This window comes from Microcaecilia unicolor, chromosome 3 (genome assembly GCF_901765095.1).
Source record: "Microcaecilia unicolor chromosome 3, aMicUni1.1, whole genome shotgun sequence".
Taxonomy (NCBI): Eukaryota; Metazoa; Chordata; class Amphibia; order Gymnophiona; family Siphonopidae; genus Microcaecilia; species Microcaecilia unicolor.
The window spans coordinates 479,235,848-479,249,175 of NC_044033.1; the positions used below are offsets into that span (position 1 = coordinate 479,235,848).

The 13,328-nt window shown below is 44.6% G+C and overlaps 1 protein-coding gene across 1 annotated transcript in view; it reads left to right on the top strand.

The window, feature by feature from the left end:
• The window catches only part of DDX43 (DEAD-box helicase 43), a 344,939-nt gene that overhangs the window by 163,917 nt on the left and 167,694 nt on the right, over nucleotides 1-13,328 (top strand). Inside the window, exon 8 of the mRNA XM_030199037.1 lies at nucleotides 4,470-4,580. Within this exon, the coding sequence (XP_030054897.1) occupies nucleotides 4,470-4,580 (111 nt within the window). The remainder of the gene's footprint in view (nucleotides 1-4,469; nucleotides 4,581-13,328) is intronic.

Below are 13,328 nucleotides of genomic sequence, written 5' to 3' on the forward strand. Positions count from 1 at the left end.
AACAATACAATACAGGTGGAGAAAAAAGCCAAACCACATTAAAAAGCTCCACCATAAAAGTGTGAACGGTCACAGTATGGCAAACAAAAAAAGTCACTACAAGCCAGTGTGCATGCAAAAGCCAACAGTACCAGGAGAATGGTCTGAAACACAAAAAAAACACATGCTATGTAAAAAGCAAACTTAAGTCCGAAGTCTTCAGTGCATACATGCATGCAGTCCAGCTGGTAGTGGATAAAATACCCAAGTGGCCTCTTGTTTCGCTGAAGCTGCGTCAGGTTGCACATAACTGCACGTGCCCATTACAGACGTTTTCTTTTAGATCATAAGCTCTTCAGGGACAGGAAAATCACTGCACCTGAATGTAACTTGTCTTGAGCTACTACTGAAAAGGCCTGAGATAATAAATACATTAAAACAACCATGGTTCATTTTCATTTCCGGTTCAGTCTAGTGATTCTAGTCAGCCTTCCCTTCTGTCTCTTGGCTCTGGTCCCGCCCTTGACGAGGTAAGAAGAGGGCTTTTAAAATTCGGACGGAGGGAGGGGGGCCTTGGAACTCGAAGGAAGGGAGGGAGGGGGGCCTTGGAACTCAGACGGAGAGAGGGATGGAGGGGGGCCTTGGAACTTGGAGGGGGGGCCTGGAACTGGGAGAGAGGGCAGGACTGGAACTCAGAGGGAGGGAGGGAGGGGGGACGGGAGAGGGGGGTAGGGGGGCAGAGAGAAGGGGGGTGGGGAATGCACCACCTGTAAAAAAAAAATTTTTCAGCACCCCCAATCATTTTGAAAAGTTGGCTCCTATGCTCGCAGCAGTCCTCAGCAAAATCCACTCCTTCCTGGACAGACATCTTTGTTGTTCTCGCCATCTCATGTGACCTCTCTGTCACCTTTGATTTAGTGAACCATGACCACCTCACATGTCTCCTCCTTGGGTATATCTGGCACAGTTCAGGCCACTCGTTCCAAGTTGTCACCACATCTTCCATATCTGCTCCTCGACCCTTGCTATAAGGTTCTGTTTTGTCCCCACTTTTATTTAATCTTAGCCCTCTTGCCACAATCATTCAATCTTTTGTGATTTCATGTTACCTGTATGCTTGAGCCAGTGGTTGGAGAGTTCTACCAATTATTTGGGTTTCAGATAAGTACTATATTTGCATGACTCTGACTTTTTCTTGATTAGAGTGACTAATTTTGTGTTTTGGAGTCATTTAACTTGTTCGGGGACACCAATGTATATTGAGTAATGGATGTACATTTTTTTTTATCATTGAATTGCACCTTTCATGCATTTCACTATAATGGTTTACTCAAAGATGTATCTGAGCATCAAATGAGAGCCTCAAAAACGGACGGCTCATAGTTCTTGTTGGCTTAGGAAGCCTTAGACTCGAGGGTGCCATGGCTTAAATAACAGAGAAACAAGGAAATTGGACATTTTTGCCAGAAGGATAATATAAATTGGACACTTTAATTTTGGAGAAACCCCACAGACTGTGAAAACCTTATGAGGCTGTACTTCTGTCAGGACAATTTGGATGTTCTGAGCTAAGTAAAGTTTACTTTTTGTTAGAATTAGAATCCATTCATTAGTAAGGATGGAAGTTTAAGCAATTCTAGTAATGTTATAAGAGTTTTTGCTCTATTTTGAGTTTTCTTTACTTGCAGGAAGGCTTCTCTTTTTGAATGAGGATTTTAGTCTAGTGAGGGATTGCTAATTAGTGTCTATGTGGGTGATTTATATTCATAGTGAGATTTAGTATTGTGGGTATTTGGATCTGTATTGTGTTAAATTGTGTTACCCTCCCTTCTGTTTTTTAAACACAGACTTTTCTCCCACTTCTTTACAATTTTTGAAATATTCTGGGAGTTTTTCTCTGTGTTTTTTTTTCTCGGAAGGTGGTGGAAGCCTGTGATGGTAATACTTACAGTGGAGCATAAAGGCTCCCTGTTACACTGAGGCTATTTTTTAAAATTTAATATAGTTTATCTTTCAGATCTGAATCCCCAATGTGACACTATATTGGAGTGATGTGTTTGATAGTTTTTTTGTTATAACTACACACTCGTTGCAGATTGTTTATTTGTGTTAAATAACAGAGTACCATTTTCACACATTTAATTTTAAAGTGTTACATCCTTTACTAATTTTTGACACACAGGATTTTTTTTCTATTTTGTTACCTCTATGCTGTTGACATTTTACTGATCTGGCCTACCAACCCCTCTTTTCCCCTTCCATCACTCCCCTTCAAGACTGCTTAAACACTGTTTCAAAATGACTCACTGACCACAAACTAGTTCTTAATACTCAGAAGACAGTAAGCCTATTGTTCACAACAGTCTTATTGCACCCATTGTTCTCCTTGATTCCATTATCCAACCAGATGAATCCTTCTAATGCTTAGATATAATATTGGACTCTCAACTTTCATTTTGTTGTCAAGTTTCTCACCTATGCAAGACAGGTTTCTTTGTACTCGGACAACTGCGTTTAATTTGCTACTTCAACCATGATTCCTTCCACGCCCTCATCCTGTTCTTACTACCAGGATGCTGGGCTTGATGGACCTTTGGTCTGTCCCAGTATGGCAATACTTATGCACTTGACTATTGTAACATAGTCTACCTAGGCTGTAGCCACTCAGGTTAAGTGCATTTGGTTTTTTTTTTTTTGGGGGGGGGGGGGGGGGGGGGTGTCAATTATTCCTGCCCTATCCCTCAGTTTGGTTTCCCTTTCCCCTCTCCCTTTAATTTTGGCACTGTGTAGTCTTTCTCTATTGTTGTGTGCTTACCTATATTGTTCTTTCCTATCCGCCATTGTAGTTCCTTTCTCCTCTATTTGATGTGTGTTTTTTGATTATTGTACACCACTTTGAACTGCTTGTTAGCAAAGGTGGTATAGCAAGTCTGACTAAATAAAAATTGTGGTAAAGTGTCATGTGCTGAAAAGGCAATTCTGCAATCCAGACACTCACATTTTATACATGTTACATACATGTATAAAATGTTTACAGTACTAGTATTTGTATACATATATGCAGGCATATGCATGTAAATGCTAGCATAGTATCTAAGTGCTGTTCTACAACTACCTACTTAACGCAGTGTATTTTTGGAAGAGGTGTACCCGGGGCAGAAAATGGGTGGGACCTAGAAAGGGTTCCTGCTTACGCACGTAACATAACAGAATACCGTAAGTTACATGGTTAGCAGCTGCATTTAGGTGCTCACATTTACACCAGCTCTATGACTAACATTTAATTTTTGTTACATTTGTACCCTGCGCTTTCCCACTCATGGCAGGCTCAATGCGGCTTACATATTGTATACAGGTACTTATTTGTACCTGGGGCAATGGAGGGTTAAGTGACTTGCCCAGAGTCACAAGGAGTTGCCTGTGCCTGAGGTGGGAATTGAACTCAGTTCATCAGTTCCCCAGGACCAAAGTCCACCCCCCTAACCACTAGGCCACTCCTCCACACATCTAATATTAGTTGTATTGGTACTGACTTTTGTTAGTTACCTAGGATCTGTTACATTATACTAGGTTCCATTATAGAATAGGCACCTACTGTTTGCCCTTGGGTTTCCTAAATCAAAGCTCCCAGTTATAAAATTGCCCCCCATAGGGAAACAATGTGTAATTTTGCTTATTACTAGTTACTGACGGTGGTCGGGGCACCCGGGCAGTAAGGGTCATCGAGCCCCCAGCCACTGCACTGCCGCACCCCTCATGCACATCACAGCTCCTCTCATGCACATCACAGCTCCTCTAACTCAGGCAATTGTCATCCCCCTCATGCAAATCACAGCCCTCCAACTGCTGCAATTACCGCCCCCTCCCCCACACTACACTCCCCTGCAAGTGGGTCCTATCTTGAAGGTCTCTGGTGGTCTAGTGGCTTCTTCGGGAGCAGCTGGGCAGGAAGGAATCCCACTCTCGCCTGCTGCTGCTAGTGTGCCCAGGTCCGGTGCCAGCTTGTGTTCAAAATGGCTGCCAAGATTTCTCGCAGCAGTCTTGCTGGTCACGGCAGTCTTCTGAGATTGCTGCAGGTAGTCTCGGCTGCCATTTTTAAAACATGCTTTCCCTGGTCCCTGGCACACTAGCAGCAGCAGGCAGGAAAATTTGGGATTCTTTCCTGCCCAGCTACCCCCAAAGAAGCCACTGGATCACCAGGGCCCTTCAAGGTAGGAATGCCGATAGCAGGCAAACCGGGCAGAGCCTCCGGCCCCCCTAGAGCCTCCGGGCCCTCAGGCACTATCCGATTGTCAGAATGGTCAGTTTGCCCCCTACCCTAATTACTTTGTGCTCAAAATCCAATATTGGTTGTTCAGTTCTGTAATAGTAAAAATGAGAATTTCAGATGATGCACAATAACAGGATTTCTCGTCCTTATCCAGTAGGACAAATTCTTATGCTTTGTTTCTTTTAGTAAAGTTAAACTTATCAAATATTTTATTTTAAAGCCCAAGAGTTCAGCGTGGTGGTCCAGGAATGCTGGTTCTTGCTCCAACTCGCGAATTGGCTCTTCAGGTGGAAGCTGAGTGCTCAAAGTATGCATACAAGGGATTTAAGAGGTATGAAAAGCATATCTTGCTATAATTCAAATATACAAACTAGAATTTTGATTACTTTTAGAATGTAGTACTAGTGTTTGTGTCAGTTGAATGCACATAAATAAGGGTTAACAAATCAAGTATGTGTATGTATAGATATACATATATCTATATCAGGGGTTCTCAATTCAGTCCTCGGGACACACCCAGCCACTCAGGTTTTCAGGATAACAACAATGAATATACATGAGATTAATTAGCGTGCTCTACCCCCATTGTGTGCAAATTTATCTCCTGTATATTTATAGTCGGGTATTCTTAAAACCCATCTGGCTGAGTGTGTCCTGAGGACTGGATTGAGAACCCTACTCTGCCCGCAGTGCAGCACATCCGCATCTCTTCAGTTCTTTTATGCGAGAGGAAGCAGCTGTTTTGTATGTTGCGCCTCACACCCCCAGGAAGAGCTTAAACCGCGTTTTTGGCGCTATTTTCTTTTTCTTTTCTTTCTTCATTATTTAAAAAAACAAAACAAAAACCTTCCTCTTATCCTCTTAGTTTTTGTCCTGCGTTTGTTTTCTTTGTTTTTTGTCACGTTCTCCCATTTAGGTCTGCATGGACAGGTATACTATTTTTATGCATTTTCCTTTTTTTCAAGCACAATCGCAACCTTTGTTTTTGCCAGAGCCATTTTCCCTTCCATGTCATCGAAGACTCCCAGTGGCTTCAAGCACTGCTCATGGTGCAACTGGACCATCTCGGGTACTGATACACATTCTCGGTGTATTCAGTGCCTCGGGTCCGACCATAGCCCGGCAAATTGTGTCCTTTGCTTTTGTATGAAGAAAAGTACACAAATTTCCTGAGAAGCTCAACGCGAGAAACTGTTTGGCGCTCGGACCAGTTCGTTGACATCGAGGTCAGCAGATTTTGCATCGCCATTGAAGAAAGCATCGGCGTTGGGACTCATTGTAGGGATGGCTGCTGTGAGACCCTGAGACACTGGGAGCAATGAGGCGTTGAGTGGGTCTGCACCTGCCTTGAGACCTCCTGCTATGCAGTCCCCCCTGAGACCCGCCTTCGTCAGACCCAACATCGAGGCGAAGTGAGGATTCAATGTCATCCTCATTGGCTCTGAGGAGTTTGGATGAAGTGTATTGGGTGAAGGCCAAGAAGCACTGACACCGATCTCCTTCGACACACTATGCTGGGAGCTCTGGGGCACCGAGGGATTTGGCACCTGACAAGCGTCTACGTCGGGAGGACTGCTCCCCTCCATCCAAGAGGTGCCAATGCGTCTTTATCCCAGTTGCTGAAATCCTGCTCCCGTGTCCCAGGCGGTTTAGCAACCTGAGCCTGCACTGGCTCCATAGCTTTTACCGATGGCGGCTATTGATGAGCGTATCTGAGCCTTGCTCCCAGAGCTCTTGGAGGGATTGATGCAGCGATGTGCATCGCCATCAGGGGTGCCTGCACCTGACATGCCTTCCGCTGCGGCCCTGCCTGGCCCCCAGCCCGCAGTGTGGCCTCCGACACTGGCACCGCTTGCGACTCCAGTGTGGATTGCCACCCAGGCTGGTTCTCCCTTGATGTCCGTGGAGGAAGCTTTGACTAAGTCGAGCGGGAGCTGGCTCCTCGACACCGTTCCCGAGGACATGGGTCCTCCACGTTGAGGCGGGCCCAGCCTGTGACATCCCTGAGGGAAGTGCTGTCTGATACCTAAGAGGAGCACTCATGGGAATCAGAAGAGGTTACTAGGTACTTTTCCTCTGATGAGTCTATGGGATCCCTTCTAAGCCTTCCCCTCTACCTGAGAGGAAACTGTCTAATTCCTGGTCCGAGAAAAGTTCAGGATGGTTTCTCTGGGCTCCCTTCTTCCCATGATTCAGAAAAACGATTGGCTATGCTCTCTGGACTTAAAAGATGCATATATACACATCCTGATACTTCTAGCTCACTGGAAGTATCTTCGATTTCGGCTGGGAACACAGCTCTTTCAGTACAGTGTGTTGCCTTTTGGCCTCGCGTCAGCTCCCAGGGTTGTTACAGAATGTCTAGTGGTAGTCACAGCATCGCTATGCAGACTGGGAGTGCATGTGTTCCCTTATCTTGATGATTGGCTGGTGAAGAGCACCTCGGAGGAAGGTGCTCTGGAGTCAATGCGGATGACTATTCAGGTGCTGGATCTACTAGGGTTCGTAATAAACTATCCCATATCCCATTTCCATCCATTTCAATAATTAGAGTTCATAGGAGCCCTGCTCGATATGAAGAACGTCCGAGCCTATCTTCCGGAGACGCATGCGGACAACCTTCTCTCCCTTGCATCCAGGGTTCGGGCATCTCAGCATGTCACAGCTCGGCAGATGTTGAGATTATTGGGCCACATAGCTTCCACAGTATGTGTTACACCCATTGCACATCTTCACATGAGGATCTGTTCAATGGACCCTAGCTTCTCAGTGGTATCAATCCATGGGGAGTCTCTGGAAGATGTCATCCGAGTGTCCCCGGAGCTTGTACGCTGTCTTCAGTGGTGGTCAGTTCGGTCCAGTCTGACCCTGGGAATACCATTTCATATTCCTCAGCCACAAAAAGTGCTGACAACTGATGCATCTCTCCTGGGGTGGGGTGCTCATGTAGATGGGCTTCACACCCAAGGAGCTTGGTCACTCTAGGAAACTAATCTTCATATCAATCTCCTGGAGCTCTGAGCAATCTGGACGGTCTAAAGGCTTTCATAGATCGGCTGTCCCATCAAATTATTCTAATTCAAATGGACAATCAGGTTGCAGTGTATTACACCAAAAGCAGGGGGCACCGGATCTCGCCCTCTGTCAGGAAGCCATCCAGATGTGACTTTGGGTGCACCGTCACAGCATGTTCCTTCAAGCTATTTATCTGACAGGCATAAACAATGGCCTGGCCGACAGACTGAGCAGGATAATGCAACCTCATGAGTGGTCTCTAATTAAGGGCATAGTCCACAAGATCTTCCGAGCTTGCGGCACCCCCTTGGTGGATCTTTTGCTACTCAATTCAACAAGGTCCCTCAGTTCTGTTCCAGGCTTCAGACCCAGGACAAACTAGCATCAGATGCCTTCCTTCATTGGTGGACAGGCCTTCTGTATTCGTATCCTCCCATATCTCTAGAGGGAAAGACTTTGTTGAAACTCGAGGTAGGCCGCGGAACCATGATTCTGATTGCACCCTAGTGGCCGCGCCAGATTTGGATCCCTTTTCTCCTAGAGTTATGCTCCGAAGAACCATGGAGATTACAGTGTTTTCCTACCCTCACCACTCAGAATGAGAGTTCGCTTCTACATCCCAATTTCCAGTCTCTGGCTCTCACAGCCTTGATGTTGAGAGCCTAGAACTCATTTCCTTGGGTCTTTCGAAGAGTATGTCCTGGGTCTTACTGCGTTCCAGGAAAGATTCCACTAAGAGGTGTTATTCTTTTAAATGAAGGAGTTCTGTTGTCTGGTGTGACAGCAAGGCCATAGATCTCCTCTCTTGTCCTACACAGACTCTGCTTGAATACCTTCTACACTTAAGCAAGAGAGAATGGTAGGTGAGGTGAGATGCAGTGGAGAGGTCAAGGGAAATAACCAGGGCACAGTGATTTCTATCCAGTTAAGTACATCTCGCTGAGAATACTAGCGAGGACCTTTTCAGTACAGTAGTGACATCGATTAACCCAGTTCACAGGGGTGAAGTGCCAGCATTTTCTCAGCAAAAGAAGATAGCTGTTGGAAAACTTCTTGCTGTAAAAATTTTTATGAAAGTAACAGCTAGGGTCGATATTACAGGGAACGGCGGGGTCAACTGTGCAGACGATAGCAGTTTTCCAGGAGCTTGGAAATTGATCACTGGAAAGACTGAGATTGATGATAGATAGTATGGCAGGTAGGAGAGCCAGTGATTGGCAAGAGATCCAAGCGGATGGAAGAGGGTTGAGTTCACAGAAAGAAAGCTTCATGCTACTGTTAGTTGGGTGAGAGAGGTTAGAGTAAGGGGTTCGAACGAGCTATAAGATGATGTACCTGAAAGGAAAATCACGTGACGTGATGTGGTGATAGTAACTTTTGAGAAGGTAACGATTTTTGTAACAAAGAAATTTTAATGGAAAAATATTGAGCTAATGGATCAGATAGAGGCCTCATGAGTTGAAGTCAAAGCCTTATAAATGCTGAAAATTTCTTTAGTAGGACAGGAAGCAGTACTAATACAGAGGCTATAATCTGTTTTGGCCTTATCCAGGTGGAAGTTAAATTCTGTATGACACAATTTGAGGTTGTCAGAAGATCTGTGTTTAAACCAGAATCCTTCGGCTCTACGAACCTGACACTTCAAAAGTTGTAAATCAGCAGTGTACTAAGGTTTAATAACATGAGATGTTATGGGACAAGAGTGAAGAGGGGCAATGGAGTCAAGTGCCTTAGAGAAAGCGGAATGCAGGCTATCAACTTGAACTTCTAGGAATTTGCTTGTTCAGTCATCTGGTAACATAAAGAGGTATGGAGATAGAGTGACAGGATCAGTATGTCTGAAAGATGTCCTAGGAGGACCAGTGTCCTAGTAGAGATAGAGGAGGAAAGGATAACCAGAAAAATAATAGCAAGACGATCAGTCCAGGAGAAGGGAAGAGAACACACATTGGAGATGGATACCAGAAAATCATGAAGAGAAGGTCTAGCATATTGGCAGCAGAATGAGTAGGTACCCATTGATGGAAATGGAGCTCACTAAGGAATGAAAGGAACCTGGAAGAGCACGGCTTTTGAAGAGAATCAACATGTACATTGAAGTCACCAAGTATAACGAGGTTAGAATATTTGATTGATGCTTCAGTGATAGATTTTAGGAGTAAGTCCCATTGCTCTGAGGAAAGGACGGTGGACAGTAGCACAATAAAAAGATAATAGGAGGGGAAGAGGAGACTTTTAAACAGTGTTTCCAAATAGAAGAGGGAGCCCAGAAGCTGAACAACGGGAGCATGAGATGGAAAGATGACAGCTAAACTCCTGCTTATTTTTGAGGCTCTGGTGGTAGAAATAAAATCAAAAATTGGTCCGAGGGATTCATTAATGTAGTGTTCCTCACCACGTATCAATCAGGATTTGGTGAGGAAAAGGAACTAGAGTTTGCAGTCAAGAAGAAAGTCTTTAAACAGAGCAGTTTTTGACCTAAGAACACAACAGTTAGTTTAAGCAGCAGGGAAGGAGAGCAGTTTAGAGTGTGAAGTAGATAAAATTTTAATGTGACGAAGACTTGTGTACCTGAAGGCATCAAAGCAGTGGATGATAGCCATAGAACACGGGGATACTGCAGGCTTCCACTAGGTGTGATGTGAAAGGAATCTCGGCCAAGTATCTGAGCACTGAGAGGGAGATGTTATCTTTGATGAAAACCAGGAAAGCTTAGCATATATACGACAGTATGTAACGTAGGAAATCCTCGCTGTTGGAAGTTCTGAGAGAAGAGGACATCTCTGTGGGTAAGTGACATTATTTTATTCTGAGCTTGGTAAATTAAAGATTAGGATTTAAGAGAGTAATTGTAGGATATTGATAAACACAGAATTTTAAAATAAAAAAAGCAAGCAAACTTTATTAGCTAGTCTCCAAACCTTTTTCCCCATAGTTTTAAAACTTGGAAGTTTCTACCACAGCATTAACAGATACAGATAGTCTCTAGAAGGCACAGGAGAGCCCAGTTCAGTATTAGAAAGAAAATTAAAAATAAAAGAGAGGGAAGCAAGTATTAACTGGTTTCTATAGTGTGCAATCTCTTTTCCCTATTTTTTTTTGTTACATTTGTACCCCGCGCTTTCCCACTCATGGCAGGCTCAATGCGGCAGACAATGGAGGGTTAAGTGACTTGCCCAGAGTCACAAGGAGCTGCCTGTGCAGGGAATCAAACTCAGTTCCCCAGGACCAAAGTCCACCACCCTTACCACTAGGCCACTCCTCCACTATGGTTTTAAACTGAAACTTTCTCTAGAGATAGAAATTTAACAGCCAAGAGTATAAAAAAAGATGATAGCGAGGCTTGAACTGTCCTAAAAGAAAGTTATTTTCTGTTCTTGCCTGCTGCAGAGGTAGCACAGCAGTTGACTTGAATTAGGTGTTAATTAAGGTGTGAGGAAGTAGAATAGTTGCTAAGGTTACTAAGGGCAATCTGGTTACTGGCTAGATTCAAAGGGGTTTGTTTGAAATAGTGTCCTTAGAATCCAAACTATATAAGGGGGAAAGGTCTCACTTAACTAACTTTCTTAATGAGAAGTTCTGAGAGAAGAGAACGTCTCTGTGGGTAAGTGACATTATTTTATTCTGAGCTTGGTAACTTAAAGATTAGGGTTTAAAAGACTAATTGTAGGATATTGATAAACACAGTTAAAATTTAAAAAAAAAAAAAAAAAGCAAACTTTATTAGCTAGTCTCCATACCCTTTTCCCCATTGTTTTAAAACTTGAAGTTTCTGCCACAGCATTAACTGATAGTCTCTAGAAGACACAGAATGGCCCAACTCAGTCCTCATTCCCACCCACCCTAGCTCAACTCTTCATTTATAGTCAATTATAATAATTAAGACAAGAGGGCAATTTTCAATAGTTTTAATTACATTTAATTAGTTTCTAAGAAGCAAACACTAAATAAATTACACCAGTCTTAAGGCTCATTATATTCATGTGATATCCTTATTACCTTAAGAAGTTTTAATTAAACAACTCTATAATACTAAGATGCAGACAGTAGTCCAGCAGCGAGAGGGGGTGTTATCCAGTCTTTCGCATTGTGTCACATGCATGATTATCTCCCATTTGGAGAGATGTCATATGTGTGGGCTCAATGCAAAGAGCTCCTAGCTCTCAGAGAACGAGGCCATTCTCTTGAGGCTAGAGTAGCAGACTTGGAGGAGCTGAGGGAGACATAGAGGAGGCCTACAGGGATATTGTAGAGAAGTCCCACCTCCAATCTGGCAACCCCTGTGCTGCCTTGGAGGAGGGATGCCTTCTAAAAGGATAGCATCACCCTGGTGCAGCTGGAAGTAATCCTGTAGAAAGAATAAGCACACCAGGCAATGCAATATCCTCTTGCACCGAGGATGTGTTTCCAAGAGCTACTTCCCAGGTGAGAAGGGTTAGGACAGCTGTTATAGTTGGTGATTCGATTATTAGGCATGTAGATAGTTGGGTGGTTGGTGGATGTAAAAATCACCTGGTCACTTGCCTGCCTGGTGCGAAGGTGGCGGACCTCACGCGTCACCTAGATAGGATTTTAGATAGTGCTGGGGAGGAGCTGGCTGTCTTGGTACACGTGGGTACCAATGACATAGGAAAATGAGGGAGAGAGGTTCTGGAAGCCAAATTTAGGCTCTTAGGTAGAAAGCTCAAATCCAGAACCTCTAGGTGTTAATCCGTTCGTGTGCCCTTGAGCCTAGGCCAAGGCTTAGGAAGGATCTTTGCCAAGACCTAGGGTGGATCAAACAGGCGATATGCAATAGCATAGCCACAAAGCCCCGCACACTCAGGAAACTCAACCAGCACCAGCAGAAAGGGGAGATAGACCACTTAGGCGGGCCTTACAGCTGAACAGGAACCCACTCGTACAGAGTCCAAGCGTATGGGCCTCACGGCCGATCTGGAACCGAATCACACACTAGGGAAAGGAAAAAGAACAACGAGGGGTCCCAGAAGGAACTGGAGCACATGCAACGTACACAGCGCTAACTAGTGACACAAGGGAAGGGTGACAGACAAGAAGCTGGCAGGTACAGGCTACGACTAGGGGAAAAGAAAGCCAAGGACAGAATGGGACACTGACTCTATAGGAGTGAAGCTCCACAGGAACACTCTAGGCTGTACCACACAGCACCCAAGGGAAAAGGGAAGCCACCTATAGGAATACACAAGGCTTTGCTACACAGCACTCAAGGATAAAGGAAAACCACTTATAGGAAAACACAAGGCTGTGCTACATAGCACTCAAGGATTAAGAGAAACCACTTATAGGAATGCACAGGACTGTGCCACTCAACACTAAAGGGTCAAGGGAAACCACACATAAGAGTGCACAAGGTTGTGCCACAGAGTCAAATAACAGACACAAGAGACAAAGGAAAAGCAAGCAAATAGGGAAAGCTGCCTTTACATACACCCGACAGATAAGGAGCAATACTTACAGGACTCGGGAGACAACCACAGCAGACAAAGAGTTAGAACAGGCTAAAGGGAAGGGTTGCTAACAACACTCAGGTCAGGAAGAAGCAGGGCTTGCACAGTAGTCAAAGGTTTAAAGCTAACAAAGGAAAAACACAAACAATGTTCCTACCAGAACTCAGCAGCACACACAGAGCAGAGAGAGCACCCACAGGTGCACGGGAGCAAGGTATTCAGAGAAGCAGCTAAGCTAGGGAAGCAAACAAGCATAAGCTGGGAAAACCAGCACAGAGCAGACAGAGCACCCACAGGTGCAGGGAGGCAAGGTAATCAGGGAAAGCAGCTTAGCTAGGAAAACAAGCATACGCTGGGAACAACCAGCACACAGAGAAGCTATGAGCAATGAGAGGAGTAAACAAACTCCCATGAAAGCACGGTGTGCTACTAGCACAGACAGAGGGTAACAGGCTTCAGCTGACAGGGATCAAACACTAAAGCATGGACTGTAGGGAAAGGTAGGTTTAAATAGTTCTGACTTCTGACGTTTGCTGCCTCCTAACAGGCCAATCAGAAGCGTGTCCCAGTCATTCCCCTGCCTGTCTAGCAGAATC